Source organism: Pteronotus mesoamericanus, unplaced genomic scaffold (assembly GCF_021234165.1).
Source record: "Pteronotus mesoamericanus isolate MK-2021 breed Mesoamerican mustached bat unplaced genomic scaffold, CSHL_Meso_final contig_73, whole genome shotgun sequence".
Classification (NCBI taxonomy): domain Eukaryota; kingdom Metazoa; phylum Chordata; class Mammalia; order Chiroptera; family Mormoopidae; genus Pteronotus; species Pteronotus mesoamericanus.
In genome coordinates this window covers 33,080,685-33,107,130 of record NW_026555245.1, presented here as the reverse complement: position 1 = coordinate 33,107,130, position 26,446 = coordinate 33,080,685, and the positions used below count along the sequence as shown (strand labels likewise).

Here is a 26,446-nt window from a genome sequence, read left to right as displayed (position 1 = left end):
ATATGTTGAGTGTCTATTATGTTCTTGGAATTGTAGATAAACTAAGACTTTCTTAAACTGTCCTTGAGGACAATGAACATAATGCAGATGATAACGTGGAAAAACATCCCGCTAATTGTAATACACAGTGCTAGGGCTGAGATAGAGCACAGGATACTATGTAGGTGGTGGAGGGGGTCATCTGACCCAGCTTCCTGTAAGGAAGGGTAGAATTAGGCAGACAAAGTGGGTCAGAAGTCCAGGCAAATTTGTAAACAGCAAGTAATTGGGTACTACTGAAGGGCAGAGCTCAGTGGGGCGAGGTGGGTGTATGGCAAGAGACGAAGTGAGAGAGACAGGGGGATGCCAGGTGTTCTGCATCATTCTAAGGCAGTTGGAGCTTATCCTTGTGTGAGGGCAAGCCATTAAAAGAATTTTAAGCCTGAGTGTCCCATGGATGGTTTTTCTAGAAAGAGGCTCTTACAGTAGCATATCAAATGATCTAGAGCAGGAATCAGTCAACTTTTTCTGTAACTGGACAGATAGTAAATGTTTTAGGCTTTGAGGGCTACCTATGGTGTTCTCTTTCGTATAGCCCTACTTTTGTTTGTTTTTAAAAATGTAAAACCCACGCTTTTAATAACCCTTAAGTAACCTGGGTTCAAGTCCCACCTGTAACACTATGTGTGAGACCTTGAGTAAAGTTGACCTAAGAGTGCTGAACTCAATTTCAATGGCTCTTTTAATAACTCTTTAAAAGCCATTCTGAAAAACCCTTTAAAAAATGCACAAGCCACTGGCTATAATTTGCCAACCCCTGGTCTAGAGAAGTCAAATACAGAATTAGGAGGCTGTTGCAGTCAACGAGAGCTGACACAGCGAAACCAAAATAGAGGCAGTGAGAACAGAGAAAAGTGAAGGGACGAAAGAGCCACAAAGCAGCTAGAAATGTCTAGAAATACGTTGGCTCAGGAAGCTGGCTGGATGGGGTTTACTTTGCTGAGATAGGGTTTTAGGAGTTTAGTTTTAGATATGTTGAGTTGACCTATTTGTGGAACACGTGGGTTGGGATGTCCAGTAGATAGTTTTGCATCTGAGTTAGAAGAGAGGCTCGGTACGGTGCTAGATACATGAGAATCATTGGCACATGGGGGAAAGTCTGGGCCACAGGAATTATTATTGTGTATAGAGGGAGACTACTAAGCAGGTAGATAAGAGTTGGGTAGAGGAAGAGAAATTCATAAAGGTGACTGAGAAAAAAATAACCAGAAAAGTAGGAAATAAACCAAGCGTGCGTAGTTTCTAAAGTGGCAAAAGCTTGTTTTTAGGAAAACGTGCTTAGCCTCTGTAGAATGCTGCTGACAGGCCAGATTAGACCAGGAATATTTTGAGAGACAACTTTCTTCTTTTTAACAAACAAGAAATAATGTTTTTTTGGGAGAGGGCAAGGAGCCTTTTTCCAAGAGAAATGTATGTTGCATGCTGCCTTAGACTACAGGGTGGGCAAACAGAAGCCAATTTTATTATAAACTGAGTGGAAATGTTAAGTAAGACTTTTAAAAATTCATAATTAACAACCTTGGCGCAGGGTACCTAAGATAGCTTTTTGTATGCGAAATATTTCTAGGGTAAAGTTGGCTGCTTTAAGGCTATAAATGCTTTAAACCACTCAGGCACCGTTAATGCACCAGGCCCATGAAGTGAGGCTAGAATACTTCTCTTCCAAGGGGCATCTACCAACTTTTTAAAAATAACTAATAGGAAGTGCATAATTCTACTCTTGAGTTTCACCTTCCTCCCTTTCTCTTTCTCAGCACTTCCTAAAGGTGGTCCTTGAATCTCAGGTCTCAGAATCACCTGTCATGCTTGTTAAAGTGTGAATGATGGGGCCCTGCTGTAGAAAGAATTCCTGGGGTAGGGTAGGATGCAGGAGTCATCATTTCTAAGAAGTTTCTGGTAATGTTGAATTTGGGAACCCCTCCCTTATCCACTTTTAAAAGTTTAAAGAGAAGGATTTTGCCCATTGGAGTTTAATACAAACTGAGGGCCCAAGTGCTTTTACTGTATACCAGCACTTGTATGTTTCTTAGTTTCTTGAAGGGCATTGACTTTGCCTTATTTATCATCTCACTGTCTGGTGCCTATCACTGTATCTAATAACACCCAGCAGATATTTGCGGAGTTAAAGGAATGACTGCAAAGGGCCCCTTACCAGCCTCGGCACCCCCCACCCCCGCCACTGCTTCCCCTCACACCCTTCTACCCTTGTCACAAAATAGCCAGTGTGAGCCTATAAGAAACGAGAATTAGGTTATTTTAGCTTCCTGTTAAATGTCCTCCAAAATGTCCCTGTGGTAGTCAGAATAAATCCTAAATCCTACCTTGACCTATCTTGCTGCTTAGGGAATCCATGAATACACTGCAAAGTCCTTCAGACCGATAGCCAGCTGGATTCAGGAAGATAGATTTGGGTACTAAACAGAAACAGACTAACTGAACTATAAACTGGGCATTTCAGCACTTCCCTGTTTGAAAACAAATGAACATTTCTGAACTGCTACTGAACACAGTAATGATGACAAGCAATGAAACCTGACACAAAAGAGGTCACAAACAGCCCATAGCAAAGCAGTCCCAGTGGCAGCTCCGTGCCTTGTGCATGCTCTGTGCAGATACATTCCCTTTTTTTTTTCTCAAAAAGTACTTGGGAAACTGTGTAGAAACTAAACTCCAGCCATATTTCTTATTGGTCATTTAAGTAAAATGGAAAAATGATGATGTCAAAGCTCAGAAATGAAAATCTGTTGTTTTTCCCTACCTCATGCCATTAACCTGCATTAAGAAGCTCTATCAAGGCCAGATCTAGAAAAAATCTTGACAGTGGAAAAAACTGTAAAGCTATTATATTTGTCCATGCCCCTCATGTGCTTTCCCTCCTAATGCTACTCCTGACTCTCACTCCCACCAGTGTCCCGGTGACTGAAGATGCAGAATTTGCCCCCTGCTCTCCTTGCCTAACACCTTCAGTACCTTTAAGACCTGGCTGCCATGTGTTTTTTTTTTTTCCTAGCAAGATACTGCTGACATTTTTTTTTTTATCTGAAAGCCTTTAGGGTTAGACTTTCAATGACCATTAAAGTGAAAATTAAAAGACAAAATAGTGTTTCTAAGTCACATTTCAAGAATTATTGGTATTCCTGAGATTACTAGGCCAAGAAATTGTTCATTGATCAAAGGAGTACTTGGAAAACACTCATACTATATTGTCTACCTGGAAAGTCACAACATGTTGGAATGCTTGAAGGGTTAAAAAAGGAAAAGCCAAAATAATTTTCAATTGGGGAATAGTGAAATGCATTTAAGAACAGTAACCAGCTGTTTAAAAAAGATGATATAAATTTCTACATACTCTTCTGAAATGTTTCTTAGACATGGTGCGTAAAATTAGATCAAATTTCTAAACATGAGTAACAGCCCATTTAAAAATCCAAATTTTGTATGTGTATGTTTTATAATATATGATACAATAAAATATATAAAAATTCCAAAAGGATGTATACCAAATTATTAAGAGTGACAGGCTCTGGGGCATAGGATTGGGGGTCTAAGGGAGACTTGCATTTTTACTTTATAGATTTAGGTATTATTTGAATTGTTTTATAGCCCCTTTATTACTTTTATAATTAAAAACAAGCACTATATTAAAAAATAGAAGTAAAATCCAGCAGTAAATACATCTGTTTAGCTTTAAGAGAGCACGTCCCAAACTCATGTGATCAATGAACCCGTTTTGTGGAACACTCAGAAACAACTTGAGCAACAAATTTTGAAGTTACTACACTCCAGGCTCTCCCCACTCCCTCTCAGCACGTGGGTTTTCACCTTCTGTGACCTTCTGCAAAGGAGTGAAGGGAGTAGTAGAAGGGACTTCAGAGGTGATCTGGGACACGCCCTGTGTTTCACTTTTGAAACACAGGGACTAAGGTCATGAAAAGAGAAGGGTCTTGGCAAGATCAGCTTGAAGCCCTCAGTCCTCATCTAACTCTTTCCACATCTTTCCTCTAGTTACCAGTGACTTAGATGGGCCATGACCCTTGGATTTCATTAAAAATTCTTAAATAAAAAAAAATTATTAAAAATTCTGCAGCACTCAAGTTAATTGTCAGGGCCTCTGAGTAAGCCCTGGCCTCAAAGTGCTCCCTGAAGTTCCAGGCACAGGAGAGGGGAGTCCGAAGGACTCCCTCCTTCCTAAAGATATGTTGTGTTCTACAGCTTTTTAGGAAGAAGTAGGTGCTTTTCAAAGGAAAGGATCCTGGCAGTAGCTGATAGAAATCAGCAAGGGTCTTGAGGAAACTTGGGATCTCTGGAGAAGTACAGATACATAGAAGTATTAAACGTACTCATTTGCTCAAACAGCATGGGCTTGAGTTGGGCAGAAATGGATTTGAATCTCACCTCTTAATTCTGCCTTTTGCTAACTATCTAATATTGTCAAGTTTCTTAACTCCAAGGGGCCTTGGTTTCCTCATCTCTGAAGTAGGGTTAAGAACTTATATGTCACACAGACATTAACTAAGATGATGACTGTGAAAGTTTCTAACCAATGGGGCACAGTGTATGTATCAATGGTGAGTCAAAAAATGTTAATCCCCATCTTTTCCCTCACATAGCCAATTACTATTCCCCTCAATCTTAATGGTAGCAAACCTGGACAATAAGCCCAGGGGATATGAATAAAATGGTATCTACACTTGAAAAACTGGCTTGCTGGTGGAGGACATGACATAATTTGGACATAACAGGGGCACTGATAGAGATGAGTTCCAGTGCGCCCCCACCTGAGCACCAGGGCGCCACTTTCAGCCAGCCCTCATTATCCTGGGGGCCTAACACTGGAGCTGCCTCTCGGTGTCCCACTGGCCTCAAGGGAATTTACTGCAACTTTAGCTTGACCCACAAGTTTTTATAAAGATTTCTGGAAATAGAGGACTTCCAGTCAAGATGGAGGCATAGGGAGATACATTTTACCACCTCACACAACCAAAAGGAGGACAACAACAAATTTAAAAACAAAAAACAACCAGAACTGCCAGAAAAATTGAACTATATGGAAGTCTGACAATCAAGGAATTAAAGAAGAAACGTTCATCCAGACTGGTAGGAGGGGTGGAGATAGGCAGCTGGGGCAGAGAGGACACATAGAAAGGCAATGAACGGGGTAGGTGAGGTGGCAGCTAGTGGACCCAGTGGTTTCACATTTGCATGTGGATGAACTGGGAGGAACAACAGGGGAGCAAGACAGACCACACAACCCAGCGTTCCAGTGAGGGAAAAGAAAGCCTCGAAACCTTTGGCTTTAAAAACCTATGGGGGTTTCAGCGGCTGGATAAAACTCCCAGCCTCACAGGAGAGCTTTCTGGAGAGACCCACAAGGTCCCAGAACATATACAAACCCAATCACCTGGGAATCAGCAACAGAAGGGCTCAATTTGCTTGTAGGTAGAGAGGGAAATGACTGAAAGCTGGGTGAGAGCTGAGCAAGCAGCATTATTCCCTCTCAAACCGCTCCTCCAGAGACAGCGTCACAACGCAGTAATGTGTTGCTCCGCCCTGGCAAATACCTAAGGCTCAGATATCTCACAACCTAACAGGAGCCCGAGACAAAGAAATATGGCCCAAACGAAAGAACAGATCAAAACTCCAGATAAAATAGAACTAAGCAGTGAAGAGATAACCAACCTCTAAGATACACAGTTCAAAACACTAGTAATCAGTATGCTCACAGAAATGGTTGAGTATGGTCACAAAATAGAGGAAGAAGTGAAGGCTATGCAAAGTGAAATAAAGAAAAATATACAGGGAACCAAGAGTGAAGGGTAGGAAACCAGGAATCAAATCAATGATTTGGAGAAGGAAGAAATAAATATTTGATCAGAACAGAATGAAGACACAAGAATTGAAAAAAATGAGGAGAGGCTTAGGAACCTTAAGGACAACTTTAAATGTCCCAACATCCAAATCATAGGGCTGCCAGAAGGAAAAGGGTTAAAGCAAGAAATTGAAAACATTTGAAAAAATAATGGAGAACTTCCCCAATCTGGTGAAGGAAATAGACTTCTAGGAGATCCAGGAAGCTCAGAGGGTCCCAAAGAAGTCGGACCCAAGGAAGCACACACCAAGGCACATCATAATTACATTACCCAAGATTAAAGATAAGGAGACAATCTTAAAAGGAGCAAGAGAAAAGGAGACAGTTACCTACAAAGGAGTTCCCATAAGACTATGAGCAGATTTCTCAAGAGGAACATTACGGGCAAGAAGTGGCTGGAAAGAAGTATTTAAGGTCATGAAAGGCAAGGACCTACATCCAAGATTACTCTATCAGGCAAAGCTATAATTGAGAATGGAAGGGCAGATAAAGTGCCTCTCAGAGAAGGTAAAACTAAGGAGTTCATCATCACCAAGCTCTTGTTACATGAAATGTTAAAGGGATTTACCTAAGAAAAAGATAAAAACTATGAACTATAAAATGACAACAAACTCACAAATATCAGCGACTGAACCTAAAAAAAGCCCAACCCAAACAAACTAAGCAAACAACTAGAACAGAAACAGAGTCACAGAAATGGAGATCACATGGAGGGTTATCAGTGGGAATGGGAGAGGGGAAAAAGGGGGAAGAGATACGGGGAATAAGAAGCATAATTGGTAGGCACAAAATAGACAGGGGAAGGTTAAGAATAGTATAGGAAATGGAGAAACCAAAGAACTTATATGTACAACCCATGGACATGAACTAAGGGGGGGGGGATGCTGGTGGGAGGGTGTTGCAGGGAGGAGGGGAATAAAGGGGAGAAATAAATGGGACAACTGTAATAGCATAATCAATAAAGTATACTTAAAATATTTCTGTAAAAAATTGCAGGGATCATAACAGTTAAGCTGATCAAGGAAAGAACGAGCTGGGGAGGACCCAGCTGCAAGCTGGTGAGGTTAGGTGCACAGGCTCTCGAGCCCTGCTGCCTGCATTCAGTCCTTGTCTCCCATGCTTCTGTGTGGATCCACCATCTACACCTCAGCTTCCTTATCAATGCTGTGGTAACAGTACTAGTACTTACTTCATAGGGCTTTTTATTTTTATTTATTTTTTTTGAGGATTAAATGTCTTTGAAACACTGAGCACAGTAGTCTGGTATATAGTAAGAGCACACAGCACACAGAAAAACACTTAGCATTGTTATGAAGGCTATTTGACCTGTAAGTACTAAGGCTGAGAGGCAATACGAACAAACTTAAGGCACAAAAGATGTGGTCAGGATGGACATCACTTCTGTTCACCAAATCACTGCTCTTTGGAATCATGTAAACTTGATATCAAATCCTAAGTCTGGCTCTTACAAACATGATCTTGGATGAATTGCTGAACCTTGATTTTCTATGCAAAACTGGAGGATAATGTATGTCAATCTTGTGGACTGTTAGAATAACAAATGCAGGTACATAGAAAGAAACCCTGGCATATTGCCTGGCACCATAAATCCTGGATTCTTTCTTTCTTTACCCAAAGCTAGCAAGCCAGAGAAGAGGGGTAGCCAAACAATAGTGTTTAGAAGTCTATTTAATGAAAAGATCATTCCATATGGATTCAGAGATAATAAGTTAAAATGAGGACTCTGGACTGAAGGACCTTAAAAGTTCCTCTCCCATCCATAGTCTATGATTCTTTGAGTAACTATTTTACTTTTGTCACATATCTTGGTTCTGTCACCTAATAAACATGATCTTTGGCCTGTTACTTGACTTTGTGTCCTCTTTTGTAAAGTGTGGATAAAAATTGTACCCACTTCTCAGGGCTTACTGTTAAAATTCAGTGAGACAGAGCACATAAAGTGCTTATACTTGCGTTGCAGGTAGTCACTACTCAATGTCAGCTAAAATTATTGCTGTCAGGGCCACGATAGAGATTAAAAGAGAAAATGTATGTAGAAAGCATGGCACAATGCCTGGCACATAGTGTTCAAAAATAATATTATTATTACTTCTAATACTGCTCTTGATTTTACGTCACCAGAGGCTATAGCTCAAGGAAACCAGTAAGTAATACATGTTGTCATCCCAGTAATGGCACATCAAAACAGAGACGCCAGGGGATATTAAGATAATTAATGACAGGTCTGACAGGGAATAAAAGCTTTCTGGAACAGCCTTGTCTAGCCCAGGCAGAGGACAGGCTCACCCACAAGCAGCAGCGAGTGCTGGCTGCACTCTCCCCAGGCTTGGGGACTACAAACATGGACACAATGTCTGGATGTATAATATTGGGTTGTCCAAAAAGTCTGTTTTTTCCATATGATGGCTCCGGTAGTGCTAAATTGTCTTTAATTATATTGGAAACAATTTTGTTAGATCATATTGTGACAGCTGTCATATCAGCATGCATTAAAAAAATTAGCGAATTTTTGTGTAGTCATTTTAATATTGAAGATGGAAGAAGATAAGCAACAATTTTGGCATATTATTCTTTGTTATTTTAAGACGGGTAAAAACACAACTGAAACACGAAAGAGATTTGTACAGTGTATGGAGAGAGTGCTGTGATTGATTGAAAATGTGAAAAGTGGTTGGTGAAATTTCTTGGTACTATTGACATTTTGGACAAATAATTCTTTGCTGTGGGGCTGTCTTATGCATTGGAAGGTGTTTAGCAGCACCCCTGGCCTCTACCCACTATAAGCCAATAGTGGGAGATAGCTGACATACTCAAAATATCCAAATAAAGTTATTGGTGAAGATGAAAAGTGTCTTATTTTATGGAAAAAAACATCATGGACTTTTTGGCCAATACAATAGTTCATCTCACAAAATGGTAATGCAATAATGCTTTGTCCCAAAACTCGCTTTCTGCTAAAAGTTCAAAGCTATGGAATGAGTATCTTCTTTGGGATCCTATGGGGATCAGGGTGGGTAGGCATTGTTGCTATTACCTTATAAAGGTGAGACTGTACAGTTTACAGAAATTAAAACCCTGTCTTTGCTTCAACACTCTATCATTGTGGACAGAGGGCTTGAAACCCAGGACACAATCCCTGAGCCCATGGCTCTAAGTCCTACCCCTGGAAACACCTTGGAAGAAGAGTGAATAAGGTGCCTTGGAAAGATGTGGCCCTTTGTCCCCTTCCTTTCCGAGACCAGGTAATTGCAAGGCTCACCTGTCACTGAACTGAACCTCTTCTCCATTCCTGGCCCAGCTGATGGTAGGTCGGGGGTTGCCTACGGCTTCACAGTGCAGAAGCACACTTAGTGTCCCACTGGCCAGGGCCACAGTCTGCCCAAGATGAGTGACCACTTCGGAGGCAGAGAGCTGCTGGGCAGCTGAGATCTTCCTCAAGATGGTGGGCTTGCGGTGTGGCCGGCGGGAGCTGCCCCCTGCCTCCCCAGAGGAGGAGGACCGGAGCATGCTGGTGAAGCTGGACACAGGTTTTCGAGGTGGGATGGCCACAGGGGGAATCCTCTGCTCAGGCGTCTTGAGGAGTGTGTCCTGGTGCTCGACCTGGCTGCGGAAAATCTCCTGGGCCAGCTGGGCCACCAGATGCTTGCTGTAGACATCCCGAATCTCCTCTGGCTGCTGGGAGAGGTTCCGGAGGATGTCGTCTAGGCGCTGCTGCTCAGTCACGATGGTGAAGGGCAGGTGCAGGAGGGCCTGCTCAGCATTCGGGTCCTCCTCTGAGGATGTGTTCCTTTCCGTAGAGTCCTGGACCTCCCACGAGGCCAGGAGCTCTCCAGGCCAGCCCCCCTGCTCTAGCAGCCGAGAGACAAGGTCGTCATAGTGGCTCCCCGGATCAGCAGCGAGGCCCCGCTTCTCAGCCTTGCTGCCATTAGAGAAGATTCCGTTCTGGTGTTTGTGGGTCTGTAGGGCTTCCTTGGGGTTGGCCTTCCTCACCCGGAGGGCCTCTTCATCATTCCTGAGGCTCGTGGGCCGGGTCACCAGCTTCTGGTTGCCTCCAATGAGCTTAATCACAAACTGCTCCCGGGCTGGTCCTGCCGAGCAGGTGTAGATGCCTGCATCAGAGGGCTTGAGGCGGTGGATCTTTAAGTAGCCAAAAGGGGCCACGGTGACGTGGGCAGAGCTGATCAGGTGCTGGCCATCTTTTTCCCAGGTGATGAGCGGCTTGCGGAAGCGCCGTGTGGGGCACCGGAGCACCACTGCGGTCTTGGGGAGCAGGTATGCGAATCCACCCACTACGAAGTGCAGCTTCCTCTGCCTGCGGGTCTGGATGTATACCTTCCTTGCGGCCTCAATGTGTGGGCTGTGCTTTGTGGATGGCCTCCCGGGCCCTGGAATGAAAGGGAAGATGGACGGACAAATGGAGAGAACAGAAAAATGAGAGTGAGATGCAGAGACAAGAAAGCAGGAAAAAAGGAGGGGGAAGAGAAGAGACGAAGGGGCAAGAGAGGAGGGGAAAGAGAGTGTTTCAGAGTTGATTTTTGGCTGAGGCCTTCATTGACCTCCTGTGTTTTCCTGGAGGAACTGGCTACCAGCTCTGGACCATCAAGCTGCCCCCACAATCCAAAATTGGAGAACAACCTGCTTTCACCCTACTGGCTCTTCCTGCCCCTAGACGCTGACATGCAGGATTGTAGATGGAAGGAGGTCCCCGGGGAAAGGTAGTTCCTTTCATTAAAAGGACATAAAAAATCAGCATCACAGAAAAGAAGCCAATGACAAAGGGAAGGAGGATGCCCCCCTTTCAAGGTTTATCCTTTGCACCCTGCAGAGCACCAGGGCCCTTGTTACACTGGGGAGGAGAGCCCAGAAGTGTTACAATTCTAGGGATTAAAATTAGAGAGAATAACTCTGTTCAGACTATTTTAAAACCCCAGAGTGGATAGCATTAGCCTTCATTAGTAATATTCTGCCTCCAGCTTCTAGATCTCCGTATGCCAGCAAATGAACTTTCTCTCCTTCTTGCAAACTGTTTCTCCAGGAGAGAAGAGAATTTCACCTGGTCACGTATAGTAATTAAAGTTCCTTTTCCATCTCCAGCTGAGCTCACCAGCCTGCTGCCCTCCAGGGTCCAACAATCTCCCACTGGCCTGGGTTCAGGGAAGGTTCCTGAGAGGCTACGCCTGCTTCCATGGGGTTTCACCTTCCCGTCCCCAAAGCTCTGAGGTACTCACTTGCACAGGTTGCCAGCATACATGGCCTGATTGACGAAGAGAATGGCAGGGGGGGACACAGGGAGGAATTGACAGCAGCCGAGACCCCGGTTTTCAGCACCTTCCTGCAAATGGCACTTCGCGTCTGGGTGCCCTCGCCGCAGGTCGTGGAACACTGATGGGAAGGAAAGGCCACAAGCATGTAATGCAGGACACTTTAGGCTAGTGGGCCTTTGGGTGAGTTCTCAGACTCACCAAAATATGAGAAAAGCTGTTTGAAAAATAAATAGCCACTTAGAGAGAGAAATATTCATTAGTTGACAATCTGGAAAGACATGTCTGTATTGTAGCCATATTCTACCTGAAAGTCTCCCGTAGATATTTTACCTGCTTTCACTTATATATATGGCCTAGACTTTAGAGTTCCAGAGCTAGAGGGTCCTGCATTCACATCTAGTTCAGTATTTCACTACTTGGCAAGCTACTTAAACTCTCTGAGGCCGTTTCCAGTTCTTGCGCTTACTCTGCAAGGTTGGGAATTGAGTGAGGTAATATATTTTAAATGTCACACACAGAAATGACACTCAATGTTAATTCCTTTTGCCTCTCTTCACAAATAAAATATTTTAATGTCAAGCAGCAGATAATTGTCATATATCTATATCATCTATGGTGGGGTGCTAGACACTACAGAAAAAGGATGTGCAAGATGGTTCATAATGTTAAGGAGCTGTCATCAAATGAAGGGGAAAATTCCAAATGCATTATTGAAATGAAAGAGTGTATTAGGGAAATAGAAGTCAAAACCACAAGATACCACTTTTTATTCCTCAGAATGGCCATAATAAAAAAGACAAATAATAATAAATGTTGATGAGGATGTGGAAAAATTAGAGCCTTCATACATTGCTGGTAGGAATGTAAACAGTAAAGCCCTCTCAAAAAACAGTTTAATAGTTTCTTAAAAAGTTAAATATAAATTTACCATGAGACCCATAAATTTCACTCCTAGGTAGCTACCCAAGAGAAATGAGAACATACATCCACACAAAGATGCGTACGTGAATATTCATAGCAGCGTACTCAGAACAGATAAAAAGGGAAACAACTCAAATGTCCATTACTGGGTAAGTGGATAATCAAAATGTGGTATATCTATACAATGCAGTATCATTCTGTTATAAAAAGGAATCTAGTTCTATGTTCTACAACATGAATAAAACTTGGAAACATTATTCTAAATGAAATTTAATAGCATTCAAATTATACCTCAGTGAAACTGTTTAAAGAGTTAAATAATAATAAAAATTTTCATAAACATACAAAACCAAGAGACAAGTGAAGTATTATAAAAGTAATACTAACAACTCTTGAATGACTAGGGATTTCCTACCTACGTCTTGAAAATGGGTGGAGTCTGGACGGGTGTAGAGAACCAGGAATAAGCATGGGAGTCAGGGAAACATCCAGCACAAAGGTAGAACAGTTCAGTGCAAAAGTCCAAGGCAGGGTTAGGGGGCAGAGCTAAACCTCTTTGAGCAGAAGGATCACATTGAGAGTATCAGGAGTTCAAGAGGTAGTTTGGGGCCAGACATTGGAGATTTCTAATTTTCAGACAGGAGGTTTGGAATTGGTCCATAAAGCAATGAGGAGCCATTGAAGGGAGGAGTGAAATGATGAAAGAGGTGTTTTGAGAAGGTTAATCTGGCAACAGTGTCTGGGAGGGACGGGAGTAGGAGATGGATGACCGGTAGGGCTGTCAGTGGCGGAGGCCGCCACAGTAGTCCAGGCTGGCGATGATAAAGGCCTGAACCAGGGTCATGGCAGTGTGCCATGCTAGCTTGAAAAATGACAGTAAAGACCAAAAAAAACCTTATCTTTTCAAGTATTATATGCTAGCCCATTGAAATAAATGATTCCATGCAAAGTTCTATGATATACACTACCGTGAAAGATATTTAAAATGCAAAAGATAGGGATGAGAGTCAAACCCACTGGTTTTGTTCCCTGATGGTCATAGATTCCAGATTCCACTCATCCCTCATTTTACGGTAGATGACAGCACTAAATCCAGGGATCAGGTGGGAGATAGGTAAAGGGCCTGGAAATTTTGAAAGCATGGTCATTTTAGTGCTGCTAAGTAGAAAAATAGAAAAATAGACCGCATGTCAAAAGACTCATTTATGATTTTGTTCAAGTCTGGATCTTTCCCTAGGCTCAATTTCCACATTTCTGAAATAGGGAAACAAAGCGAGAGCAGGGATCTTCAAACTGTGTTCCATTACTATGTTGAGAAAGTGAATGAGTGGCTTCTCGGGTGAGCTAGAGACCCAACCATTGGATATCTGGGACCCCCTCCCCACAGTTCAACCGAAACAGCTCTGATTTGATATGCTTTAGAATTTTGGCTTCATAGTAACAGGCCAACTTCAAAAAGAGTTCTGCGACTAATTTTTAAAAGAACAACTAGGCTATAGGACCTTCTAAGTGCCTCTTGCTTTAAAATTTACTGCTAGGACTTTAATTTCTTTTATTTTTGAGGGGGGGCAACTTTTCTAAATATATGACTTAAAAATATTAACTAGCCAACTCGTTCAGGAGATGGAAGGGTTTCTTTTCAATAAAAAAAGAGTAAGGTCTTTTGAGGGTCTTATTCTCAGAATAGAATCCAAAGGTAATTTTATTTGAAGTGTCTAAATCTTTGGCTTAACCCTGTCTCTGAGGGATTCTGTGCAGTAACCGTGAGATTGAGCCAGATAGTGGAGGATAAAAACCCTCATAGATCATCCAGGTCTTCCTTCCTCCAAGGGGTCTTGTGGGGCATGTGGAATGCATGTCTTATCTCAGCCGTGGGGCCCAGAGAAGGGCCGTTGAGATGACAGGGCCAACTGGGGCCTCTGTGAACACCTGCAGGGACACTTTTATACGATACCTGTGTGAGTTTCATCCCACTGAATCGGTGATTACTACTTCCTGTCATTCTCAACTCCTCCCCAATGTTTGGAATTTCCACTCATCAACCCAGATAACTCAGAACATAATAACATTCCTTGGGTAAGGACTGACTAATCCTAGTTCCCAAAATGTAACTTCCTTCTCCTAAAAAGACTGGCAAAGGCTGGGGAGGACTTCACCGTGGCCCAGGTTCTAGCCAGTTAAGTCTTCCTTTTATTACTTCTCTTCCTGACAATGAGCAGGGATGGAAGAGAATCATAGCAATAATTAGGGTTAACTTTTACTAGGCACAAAGCACTTTGTATGCATCATTTAATTTAAGCCTCCTGATAACCATAAAGATAGACAGGTTTATTATCTCCAAAAGGTCAAGTAACCAGCCCAAGGTTATATTAGAGACTTCATACATTGCTGGTAGGAATGTAAAATAGTGCAACCAGTAAGTACAAGAGCAGAGTCAGCATGAGAACCTAAGTTTGCCTGTCTGTCAGTCTCAACTCTTCACAGACATGACACTGTACTAGGGTCTGCTTTACTTTATGGGTCCCATATGCCCTCAGTTCAGCAGTGTCCTTTCCCGAGTACCTAACCACAAGTGTCCATCCTTCAAATCCGTAGGCCGAAAATAACTTTTTCTCAATTGTCTCATATGCTCAGAGATGACAAAGTCCAGGAACATGGGAAGACAATTATAATTACCCAAGCAGCATCTCACTCGTGGCAGACTGTCACCGATGGATGTGGGAACAATGCGTTTTGCAATATGCCCAGGGAGGAGGTCTTCATCTAGAGCCACTTACTTGGCAAATACATGAGGGCTCTCTCCCACGCCATTATATTTATTATGATTTTTTTCATATATAATGCCATACCTCAAATCAACATTCCATGGAAAAATTGTCACTACCATGTTCATGTGTACACACAAACATGCTTACACACACAGACACATTTGGATATACACATGCTCACTCTACACAATTTTTCTTTTATCCTGTTTCTGAAACATGAAATTTTATTGTTCTGAGACATTTGGGGTGAGATACCACCAGAAGGCAATTTTACTGCTAAATTATAAAATCCATGACAATGTAAGTTAACTCTCAATTGCAATGCCTTTAGCAGGCCCCATCTGGTAGAACTCTGTATGGGTTGATAAAATATGGCACAAGAATTCTGAGAATTTATGTTGATAGAGCCGGCATCTTAATTTTCAGAGGCAGCTTCCCCCTCTGTGGAAGCAAGTTTCCTGTGATGTATTTCAACCAGCAGCAGCTCCACTTCGTGAGCTCTACATCAAACAAAGAAGGCAGTAGAATCAGCAAAGCCAGTTCAAATGCTGCCATATGCAAAGCAGGGTCTTGAATCTGGTTTGACACATCACTTCAGGCCTAGTGATTTTGTTCTTGGCTAAATTGGCTTGTAAGGCAATAATTTGGGGCAAGGGGCTTGTCTGTGGAAGACATGCAGGCCTGTTGTAGGCAATTCAAAAAAGTGTAGGGGCTGAAAACTAACCAATAGAAGCCTGGTGTAAATGAATGAATTGGTGCTAGTGTTGGAACAGGACTTATTGAGACAAATAGATTAGTAGGGGGATATGTGCCTAGTTATGAGGCAATGGTGAACGCTGATGCAATCATCTTCCTAATTGCAAGGAAAGAGGGGAAATTAAGTTCTCTTGTTAGGAAGTTGGTGAGGATTTGAAGCCAGGAAGCTGACAATAAAGAGGCAAGATTTCCTTGGCCTTCTTTTCCTGATAAGCCATATTCCTTTTTGTCCAGTAACTTGGAAGAGAAGAACTTGAGAGTCTTGGCCCTTACTGAGTAGAGACTAGAAACATCTGGGAGTAGGAGTCTCTGGGAGGTCAAGAAGGCACACGTGGGATAGAGGGAGAAGAACCCTGTGTTCCGAGAAGAATCTTGGGCCCAGATAGCCTGAGTGAGGCTGGTTTTGCTCCATGAGGAACCTGTTTATAATTGCATGCTTCAGATTGCTGAATAAGGGCTGGCTGCTTAACTTCTGTCCCTGCAGTCTAGTTAAAAGTTAGTCATGTGGTATGGTATAAATGGTTACAAAAATACTGCTTCATCATGTTAGGAGACTTATTTCATTTTGTTCTCACCGTCTGTATGTATCCCTACAGGGTGCCATCTTTCCCTCTTTACTTATGCCTCTTTCATTAATACCTTCTGAGGACCATGCATACCTCTGTCCATTCAGAGAGAAACCATTCACTGGGACAGTCATCTTTCTTGCAGGCTTGCTGGGAGGCCAGTTTTGGGGCTGAACAGAAGGTCTCAGGAAGCTCCAGGAAGCTGCCATCAGCCATGCGCTGCTTGCAAAGAACCTCACGCTTCTGAACACCCCCTCCGCAGGTCCTGGAACACTGGGGGAAGGAAGGAAAGTCAATCCAACATAAGAGAGTGGTGTGTTTAAGTGCCAATTTTTATGTTCGCTTTGGCTGAATAAAGTGTAAAAGAAGGAAAAAAAAAAAACCCCAAACAAACCAAAAACAAACTCCAGAAAAAGAAAAAAAAAAAAACAACCCAGGAACCAGTGCAAAGGATTTTGCTTCCTCTTCTTGAAATAAATTTTGTAGTTAGACCTACTACACCCCCCACTCTTAATCTCAAGTATTTAACTAGAGTGTCCAGGATTTCAAGAGCATTTAAATCTTAGAAAGTTGCTTCTAAATGATGATTTGCAGCCACCCAAGACAACTGGTTTAAAAGGTTAGTATAATGGAGTGCTAAACATATTTACGATCCCATGAAAATAATCTGTGTTGCTTCCTGAATGAATAAGAGAGAGCTCCTGCCATCAGTGTAAATCTGGAGGAATTAATCTGTAGAGGGGGCAGCCCTTTCTAAGTGTAAATGCCCAATGCTACGACATTGTAGGGGCATTAAGTATGAGGCCTGGTTTTCTAAAGAACTCCTCTGGAACACTTTTCTTGCAAGATTTGTGATTTCTTAGGGCTGTGGGAACAAAAGCCATTGAAATTTGGGATACGAGGAAAAATAGCCATATTTCAGTGGTTTTCAGCAGGATCCCGAACACACTGTCTACTTGTAACTTAATAGTTATAATCCATTTGCATGAGGATGGAGAGAGGCCTCCAGCAGCACAGAGTGTTGGCTGTCATCCCAAGTATTTGCCCCCTCCATTACAGTGGCAAAGAGGCCTTCAGCTTTCAGCGGGGCACATGACTATAGTCCATGCCTATTTTTAGCCTATAAACCAGATTTGCCCACCTCCCTTGAAGGTAGAAATGGCCAGGTGACTAAGTTCTGCTCCTGCTGCAATAGTGGCCTCTTAGAATAGGGATGATTTAGACAAATAGATTAGTTGGGGGATATATCCTTAACTTATGAAGCAATGGTGAATGTTAATGCATTGTACTCAGAACTGCAAGGGATACTTGTAACTCCACCTGAGGTTAGGATGGTAATACAATGTCCCCAGAGTACAGTCAGAAGGCTGTTGTGGCCCAGCTGTCACCCCTTGCTCAATGGTCCCAAACTTGGATACATTTTTAAATCACCTCCGCTTTTTAAAAATAAAGTGCTGAGGTCTTACATTTAATCATTAAATCAGGAGCTCTGGGAGATGGGTCACATACATCAGTTTTTTAAATTAAAAAAAAACAACACAACTCTCTCAGGTAATTCTGAAAGCAGGATTGAGAACCATCTTTCAAAGAATGCCCCTCTACAGTGTCCAATGGGAATAAGATAAACATAGAGGAGGCATCCTGGGACTCAGAGAGGCCTCTGTGAGGACCACTGGCCATTTGGACCCCACTGGAATAAAAGTACCCTCTCTTTGCAGTTGTGAATGGCTTGAGGTCACAGAGCTACTGAATAACAAAGTTAGGTAAACTATGAACTTAGTCTTGTTAGGTCTTTTAAGTTTAGAGCCTTTCAAACCATTCAAGGCAATGGAGAACAACCTTCATTGGCATTTTTTAAATTTATGTTTCCTTTTTATTGAATTTCTTGGGGTGACACTGGTTAACAAAGTTATGCAGGTTTTAGGTGCACAATTCTGTAACACATCATCTGTACACTGTATTGTGTGCTCACCATCCCAACTCAAATCTCTGTCCATCACCATCCATTGCCCCATACTCTCTCACACCTCCCCCACTCCCCTTCTCCCTAACAAGCACTGCGCTATTGCCTGTGTCTATGAGTTATTTTCTCTCTCTCTTTTGTGTTCAATCGCTGCATCCCATTTACATTTTGAAATGAAGAAGATAGAGAGGGGATCTATAAAAATTTTTTGAAATGAAAATAACCTTATTGAGTCCCATAGGAAAAAAATGTATTTTCTTATGGCTGGATTCAACTACTTACTCACTGAATAAAGGAAGACCATGATGTGGAACCACCCTATGAGGTAGGTCTTGTCCCTTCTTCACAGATAAAGAAGCTGAGGCTAGACAGGTGAAGTTCCTCAATTAAGGTCCCATGTTGAGCATGTCCTCTGGGCTAGGCGGTGGACACAGCTCAAGAATAAGCCCACGCTTGGTTTCTGTTTTCTATGGTTGTAGGAACTGCTCTTTGCTTGCAATGGAGGATACTCTGACTGTTGCTTCACGCTGAGGGTCCTCAGTCTTGTAAGCCAGGTCTTGCCCAAACCCTCACTGGAGGGGCAGGGCTTTGAAATTCAATCCTAAGCCTCCAGTCTGTGATTGTCCCTGAACTGTAGGAGTCAGCCCATGATCTAGGTTGGGGGTCAACATTCTGTAATGCCTTATCTGCACTGTTGTGGCCCAGGATATGTGTTCTCCCTAGATACTTTGATTTCTGAGCTGAAAGTCTACATTTGAATGTAGCTTCTAGGCTGTGCTAAAGGCCAGGTGGGTGGGTAGACTACATGTGGGGGTCTACAGCTAATAGTTACTCATCACAGACGCAAACAGTTTCTTCCAAAGACTTGCCTAGCATGCCATTTAGCCTTAATTAAGGAAGAATCTATGGCTTTAAAGCCAATGCTTCAAGCTGGGAATGGCCCAGGCCTTTGGCTTCTCTAGTTCATTTTGATGATTCCCTGGACTTTTTATTTATCAGAGAAGCAAACTTTTATTTTAGTTTTTGTTTAGCAGTAATTTGATAAACTCTTAAAGGACCTTATCTTGAATGCATTTGTACCCACACTGTTCTGCCCAGTGCCTTCTGTGAATATAAACCCTCAATAAATATTTGTGAGATTGAATTGAAGTTGTGGGTTGGGGGAAATTTAAATTAGCAGCTAAGAACTCCATTTACTTAGAATAGCCCTTCTTGTTATTAAGGATAACTAAGGCTTTAAATTTGGCTTTATAGTCTCTTTCATGATTTCTGAAGTTCAGCCTTTTCTCATTTCTGTCAAATTCTCACTTCTAACCAACCAGTTATTCTATTATCAGATTCATTACAATCTTGTTCAGCCCATCTTCAGAACTCCTGTGTAACTAGACAACAAACCATGTGGATTACTGATTCCTAAGGATTTGTTAAACTTAGGGGTTGTGTTCTACACAATTCTTTTCATTCCATGAATTATTAAATTTCTTTCATGAGCTTAAAGTAATTTTGCTCAAATCATAGTTATCTGAAAGAGAAACTTATACTGATGAGTCAAAAAATTTAAATCTCAAGCTCTGATCTCTCCCCTATCCTGACTAAACATGTCCACTTACATGGAAATAGGCATCTTGACCTCAACATGTCTAAAATGGAAATTATGATTCTTCCCCTCCAACATCACCTCAAATCTGTTCCCTTCTCAGTCTTTCCTGCTCATTTAAAGTGCCATATTCAAGATGAAAACTTAGGAAAAGTTATTGATTTTTCTTTTTTCTCACCACCTCTACCCTGACACCCAATCCATGAGAAATACTTTCATATTTGCCTCTAAAATAATGAAGATTTTTCTACACTATAAATAATAAATTGGGATACCATCAACTCTTGCCTAGCCTACGAATAAGCTCTGTAAAGGGTCTTTCTGTTTCTAGTTTTTTCACTTAACTCCTCTCATGATATAGACAGAATACTCAATTTGAAGAGAGCTCCTGTCTCTTTCTGATGGTCTTCTGAAAACCCTACTGGCTGAACATAGCTAGAAGCCAGAAGGGATAGTCCATCTAGGTGAGCCGCCTGGACACAGGTGGAGAAGATAGAGAGGGGATCAAGAAAGATATTGAGCATATCATCTTATTTCCTACAGTAGCAAGAGTGGTGTTTTCAAAGCATAAATCATATATCATAATTCCCCTGCTTAAAAACCTCCAATGGCTTCCCCTAGTGATTAGAATCAAATTTTACTCCCCCAATTCTGCCCTGCAAAGCCCTACATATTCTGGTCCCTGCTCTGATGGAACTTTAAGACTAACACAAATCCTTCCAACTTCATTCACTCACTCCACAAAGTTATTAAATACCACTCATGAACCAAGCATGGCTCTAGGTTCTAGCAGTGAACAAGAAGCTTCACACACCCCTCCAATTTTGTCTCATACAACTCTTCTTCCTTGCTGTTGTTCTTGCTCCAATGCCAAGCTTGTTTTTCCTTCTGGGCCTTCACACAAACTTTTCTCTTTACTTGGACCATTCTTCCCTTACATCTCCATGTGGCTGAGAATTTCCAGTCATTCAGGTTCAACTCTATTCTCTCATGCTTGGAGACGCCATCCCTAAGCCCCTAGGTAGAGTAGCAGTCTCTATCCTGTTAACTTTATTTCATTTCATTTCATTTCATTTCATTTCATTTCATTTCATTTTCAAAACAGTTCTTTCAAGTAGCTTTCACCTCTTTCAGAAGTTTTAATCTTCTAGCTCTATGAAGGAAGCAATTTTGCTTCTCTTACAGCTCGTATTAATGTTTAAGGATTACATTCAAAACTTTTCCCCAGTATAATATTGTTACATCTTTAATAAGAGACCTTAGGATTAGATGACTTCATCTCTAGATTTTTTCATCCACATCAGTTCTCATTTCTTCTCTTTAAAGTTAATGATTTGTTTGTTTCCCAGTAAAGAAGTGGTCAGGATATGAGCTAAACCATAGAATGACATTTCATAACAGATGCTGGAGATATGTGATGTTTTGGAATGATCCATAAATATGTACACTCGAGTGAAAATGCAATTTATTTTTCTATGAGAGAAGTAATGACTGGTTCATAAAATCATTATCCCCAAAACCTCAAAATGACATCAAACCACTTTTCTTATAATCCTTTGATTATAACTCATAGTCGAATTCCCCATGGGTCCTATTGAGTTTGTTAGGCATAAAGAACATGCTCTTGAAGTTTCTGTTACCTGTGACTGACATTTTAGACACTTCGCCAGTGATGTCAGATTTGTACGAGTGCAGATCTCTTTAGTGCTTGATGGCTAAAATTTTCTTTTTCTGAATATCTTCTGAAGCACATGGGCTTCTATTCAATTTGAAGAAATGCTCCAAAAATAAACAGGTAGTTGAATAAAAACAACTCTCAAATTCAAGCTGTCAGTTAGAGCCTTTTAACAAATACGGCAATAAGGAAAGATTCAGGTTAATTTTCTCTTTCAAATTGAGGAAGTAGATGACGAAAATGATTGGTCTTATTTCAAGGGTAGAGATGTAATAAAACTGTGCTGTAGAGTGGGACCACTCACTTAAAATAACATAACTGAGTTATTGATTTGTGGATAGGACCTGATTTAAGGGACAGACCTTCAGATAATTGCATGCAACTCTGTACAAAAGTCTGTGACAATATGATGACAAAACAGCTGCCAGAAAGTAAAAAACAAAAACAAAAACAAAAACCAGTTTATATGAAGTTTGATCTACAGTAGTCCCCTTTTATCTGTCATTTCACTTTCCACAGATTTGGTTACTGACTGAAATGGCCTGAAAACATTAAAAGGAAAACTCCAGAAATAAACAATACATAAGTTTTAAATTGTCTGCTATTCTGAGCAGCATAATAAAACCTTGCACGTCTCACTCTGTCCTGCTTGGGGTGTAAATCATCCCTTTGTCCAGCATCTTCATGATGTATAAGCTCCCTGTCCATTAGTCACTTAGTGCATCTGGGCCATCAAATTCACTGTGGTGGAGTCACGGAGCTTGTGTTCAAGTAATCCTGACTTTACTTAATGCCAAAGAGGAACTGTAAAATGCTTCCTTTAAGGCAGAAAGTGGGACCAATACAATGAGATATTTTGAGAGAGAGAGAGAGACCCCACATTCACATAACTTTTCTTACAGTATATTGTTATAATTGTCCTGTTTTAATATTACTTATTGTTAATCTCTTAATGTGCCTAATTTATAAATTAAACATTATCATAGGTATGTGTGTATAGGAAAAAACATAGTATATATATGATGGGGGTCCCCCCGCCAAAAAAAAACCAGAATTATCTTCTGGATGGTGGGACTCTTGTAGTACAGGCATCTACAACTAGGTGAATGTTCTAGGGGGTCCATCTGTATCAGTGTACCAGCTGGCGTTGTGGTGAGAGGCTGCGTTTGGCTTCAGTGAATTCTTTTTGAAGACTTTCAATGTATTTGCCCATTTCATGATGGGTGATTTATGAGTGCACCTGCCCACACTGTGTTGGGTGTTCAGCAGTTTTTGGCCAAAAATGGCCTGACCCTGTACCCCACCCTCCCTAATCACTGGGTCTTTCCCTGAGTGACTCAAAGGGAAACATTTTACCAATAAGGAAGAGGTGACACAAAAAATGGCAGAAGCATTAAAAGGCATCAAAATCGATGAGTTTAAAAACTGTTCTGAGCAGTGGAAAAAAGTCTCAAAAGACATATTACATTAAATGGAGAGTACTTTGAAGGTGACTGAAGTTTGAACATATAAGAATAAACACACAATTTTTTATAAGTAAATTCCAGTTTTTGAGTCCACCCTCATAGAAGTCAGTGCTATCTGCAGTTTCAGGCATCTAATAGGGGTCTTGAAACCTATTCCCTGCTAATAAGGGGGCTATTATACACAGAAAGCTCTTAGGAAATCCTCAGAGCCCAGAAGACAGGGTTTAGACTCCTGGGAATGTCCCTCAGGGTCCCCATACTCGACCCTGCCCTGACTTCCCAGACTCATTCCCTGCTGACCTGCCATAGACCAGAGCTTTAGCTACAATGGGCAATTGGCCTGTTTCTGGGCGCACAGATGCCTTCTCTGCCAGGCCTTCACTCTGTGAGCAATGCCTTTCATTTCTCTGTCCATGAAGAAACTCCTAAGACATCCTTGAAGTCCTGCCTCAAACGTTTGCCTTCTCTAGAGCCTCTGCCTCAAGGCAAATAAGTCACCTCCCACCCACCAGGACCTGGAAGGGCACTGCATCTCTCCTGTAAGGACTAGTAGTTTGTGTCCTGCTATCTTCCTCTGCCTCCCTGCAGGCATGCAGGATTAGGTGTCTTTTGAAGAAAGGGAAGGTATTAATCTTTCTTTTCCCCAAGGTTTTGTATAACTTCTGCCAAAGAGCATTCACTTCATAAATGCTTGTTGAGTTGATGATTGGATGAATAAAAGAGCCCCAAATCCAGATGTTTAAAAGATGTAAAACAAACATCCAGCTGATGGGCTGAACATCCACCTTTTATCAAGCTGTTTTATCATTAGCCAGAAGCTGCTTCTAAGCAAGTCAGCGGTGGGTTTCGGCTGGGGGCAGCATGTGCTCCGCTGGGGGCCCTGACCCTCCCGGGTATGGCAGATGACCTTCGAGCTGAGTGAACGTTGTCGGGAATATTTGTCAGGGTTTCTTAAAAGCCTGTCTCATCTTTGCTCAGAAAGTTTCCCTGGTGTGTTTATACAGGGTGGGGACAAGTAGGCGTACACTTATGAGTACTCAAAACACGGAGTTTATTCTTGTTGTTAGTATTTAGTAATGATTGTATTATTTTCTATAAAAACAACTGTAAACCTACTTTTGCCCCACCCCATAGGGATAAAAAGGTGTTTTTTGATGTTTTTTAATTGTAGAAGATGAAATTTCAAATTAATAAAGGTGCCGAGGTGTGTGAGAACTTCCTGGACCTGCTGAGAGGGCCTGGTGAAGGTGGCAGCTCTGAAGTGAGAGGCGGACGGCAAAGAAAAAAATTTTTTAAAAGAAACAGCAAGAGAAATTTAATAAAAATAAATGAAAATGTTTGCCTTTATAAATCATTTCAAGTAATATTGTGTTATAAAAGGGTAGATCTCTAGTAAGGGGTATTATTTTTAAATATATGCCATAAATTGAATAAATAACAAAAATAGTATTTATATTGCTTATCCTAGCTGCCATACGTGTTTTATTATATAAGGTCATGGATTCATTAGTTTTATAAGAAAAGTAAAAAAATATACAATAAGGAGGACACTTAAAATTATGATTCCATACAAAAATACAATGGCTCAAGGGACTTGTATTTTTAAAGATTTTCCCATAATCATCACATTAATAAATTCTTCTTATTTTGACACTTTTGGTTTCATCTTGGTAGCTTAATTTACTGAAAGCCAAGTTCATTTCCTTGATACCTCCAATCATATTGCTGAGCCCAATACGAACTGACATTTACGTTCTGTTTCTAAGGTCAGCTTTGTGGTTTTAATATAATATGTTCTTGCTTATAGCTTCTAACTCATTTCATTCATTTTTTCATTCACTCATTCATTCTTTCATTAAACATTTTATTGGGTACTAGCTGCCAGGTACTCTATTAGGTGCTGGGAATTTAAGATGATTAATAAATGGTTACCAATGCTTCAGGTATTTGCAGTCCAGTTAGGAAGAAAAAAAATCACTATAAAATAAATCTTGATAGAAAAGTTGGGGAAGGCTCTACAGAGGAGGTTGCCAAGGGAGATAAGAAGTGCTAGCAGGGTGAGATTATGTGTCCACAGACCCAGGCTATGAAGGAAATGTCATGTTAAATAACTCTGAGGGGTCCTGAGAAGGCGGAGCATAGGCGTCATGAGGAGGGTAGTTGGGAAATGAGACTGAGAAGGCAGACAAGGGGCAGACTGTGAAGGGTCTTAGACATAATCTCAAGACCATGGGGCATCATTAAGAGTTTTAAAGCAGTGGGCAAATGATTCGATTTGTAGAAAATAACTCAGACAGCAAAGGCCAATGGGTTCCAAAGGCAACTATCCTTTGACATGTTAATAGTTGTACCATGGAGAAAAGCCTTCCAGGTCAAGTAAGTCTAAATAACACCACACACCTTACACCTGTTTGAGGGTTCTTAGCACATATTCATATTTTAAAGACTCAACAGAGGGCCTGTAGTCAGGAGCCATCGATACCAGGTTGGGAAACACTGGTTGAGAGGTAAGCTGAGATAACACAGGGAGACCACGTAAGAGGCTGTTTGTAACGGTTTGCTTAGTTGTGAGGACTAGGACCAACCCAGTAGGAGAAGGACTGGGAAAGAGGAGACTAGTTGGGGTGGGGAGGTATAGGAGGTAGAATCCACACATCTGGGGGTGACTGAGTGTGAAGGACAAACAAGACTGTGATGGCTCCAGTGTCCAGCTACAGAGCAAGCGGATGGCGCGGTCACCCAAACCACAGGATCTGTGAAGGGGATGGGTCTGCTGGGGAAGGCGGCAGGTAGGTATGTTATCAAGTGTGGTATTAGACCTTTGGAATTTTTGAGGTAACTGCAATATTGGAGACCAAGAATTTCAAAAGGCAGTTAGAGGCAGTGCTGGGTATGTAGCAGAAAGGGAAAGTGAGCCAAAACAAATTAGGGCCCAGACAGACAAAGAAAATGAGGATTGAATCTCAGTAAACAAAACTAAAAATGGAAATAGAGTTTCTAGCCCACCATTTTGTGGATTAGAATTTCCTCGATCATCTAACTTCTTAAACTTGGAAGTCCAAGGGCTGTACAGTGTATCTTCTGGGTTTAAAATTCTTGTTACTAGGTGAAGCATGGGGTTGCACAACCACTAAAATTCAGAACAATTATTACAAAATGCTTTCTGCTAATAAAAGCAAAAGTGCTACCTATGTGAAATTTGACTTCTGATCTCTGTTCTCCTTACATTTATTGTTAATTCTAAAGGTAGGATGAAGTGCCCACTTTCTTATGAAATATACTACTGAAAATGAGATAAATAATCTAAGAGATTTTTTTCTCTCTCTTGATACAGTGTTTTAAATAAACATGGTCTCTATCTTATGAGGGTTTGTATTTTAGTCACTGGAATATAACAAAAGTGATGACTAAAATGACTCTTTCTGCCAAAATTCAGTCCTCTAACCTAGACCAAAGTTATTCTTTCTCTGTGTGTGTTTAAATCTAGAAAATGAACGTATCAGTACTTAATCATTTATAATTGTCATTAAATTCTCTTTTT

The 26,446-nt window shown here is 41.4% G+C and overlaps 1 protein-coding gene across 1 annotated transcript in view; it reads right to left on the bottom strand.

Moving 5' to 3' along the window:
- The window catches only part of ADAMTSL1 (ADAMTS like 1), an 890,629-nt gene that overhangs the window by 112,575 nt on the left and 751,608 nt on the right, over positions 1-26,446 (bottom strand). The window contains exons 18-20 of the mRNA XM_054583189.1: positions 16,298-16,477; positions 11,158-11,311; positions 9,189-10,314 (exon numbers count right to left, since the gene is read on the bottom strand). Of these exons, the coding sequence (XP_054439164.1) occupies positions 9,189-10,314; positions 11,158-11,311; positions 16,298-16,477 (1,460 nt within the window). The remainder of the gene's footprint in view (positions 1-9,188; positions 10,315-11,157; positions 11,312-16,297; positions 16,478-26,446) is intronic.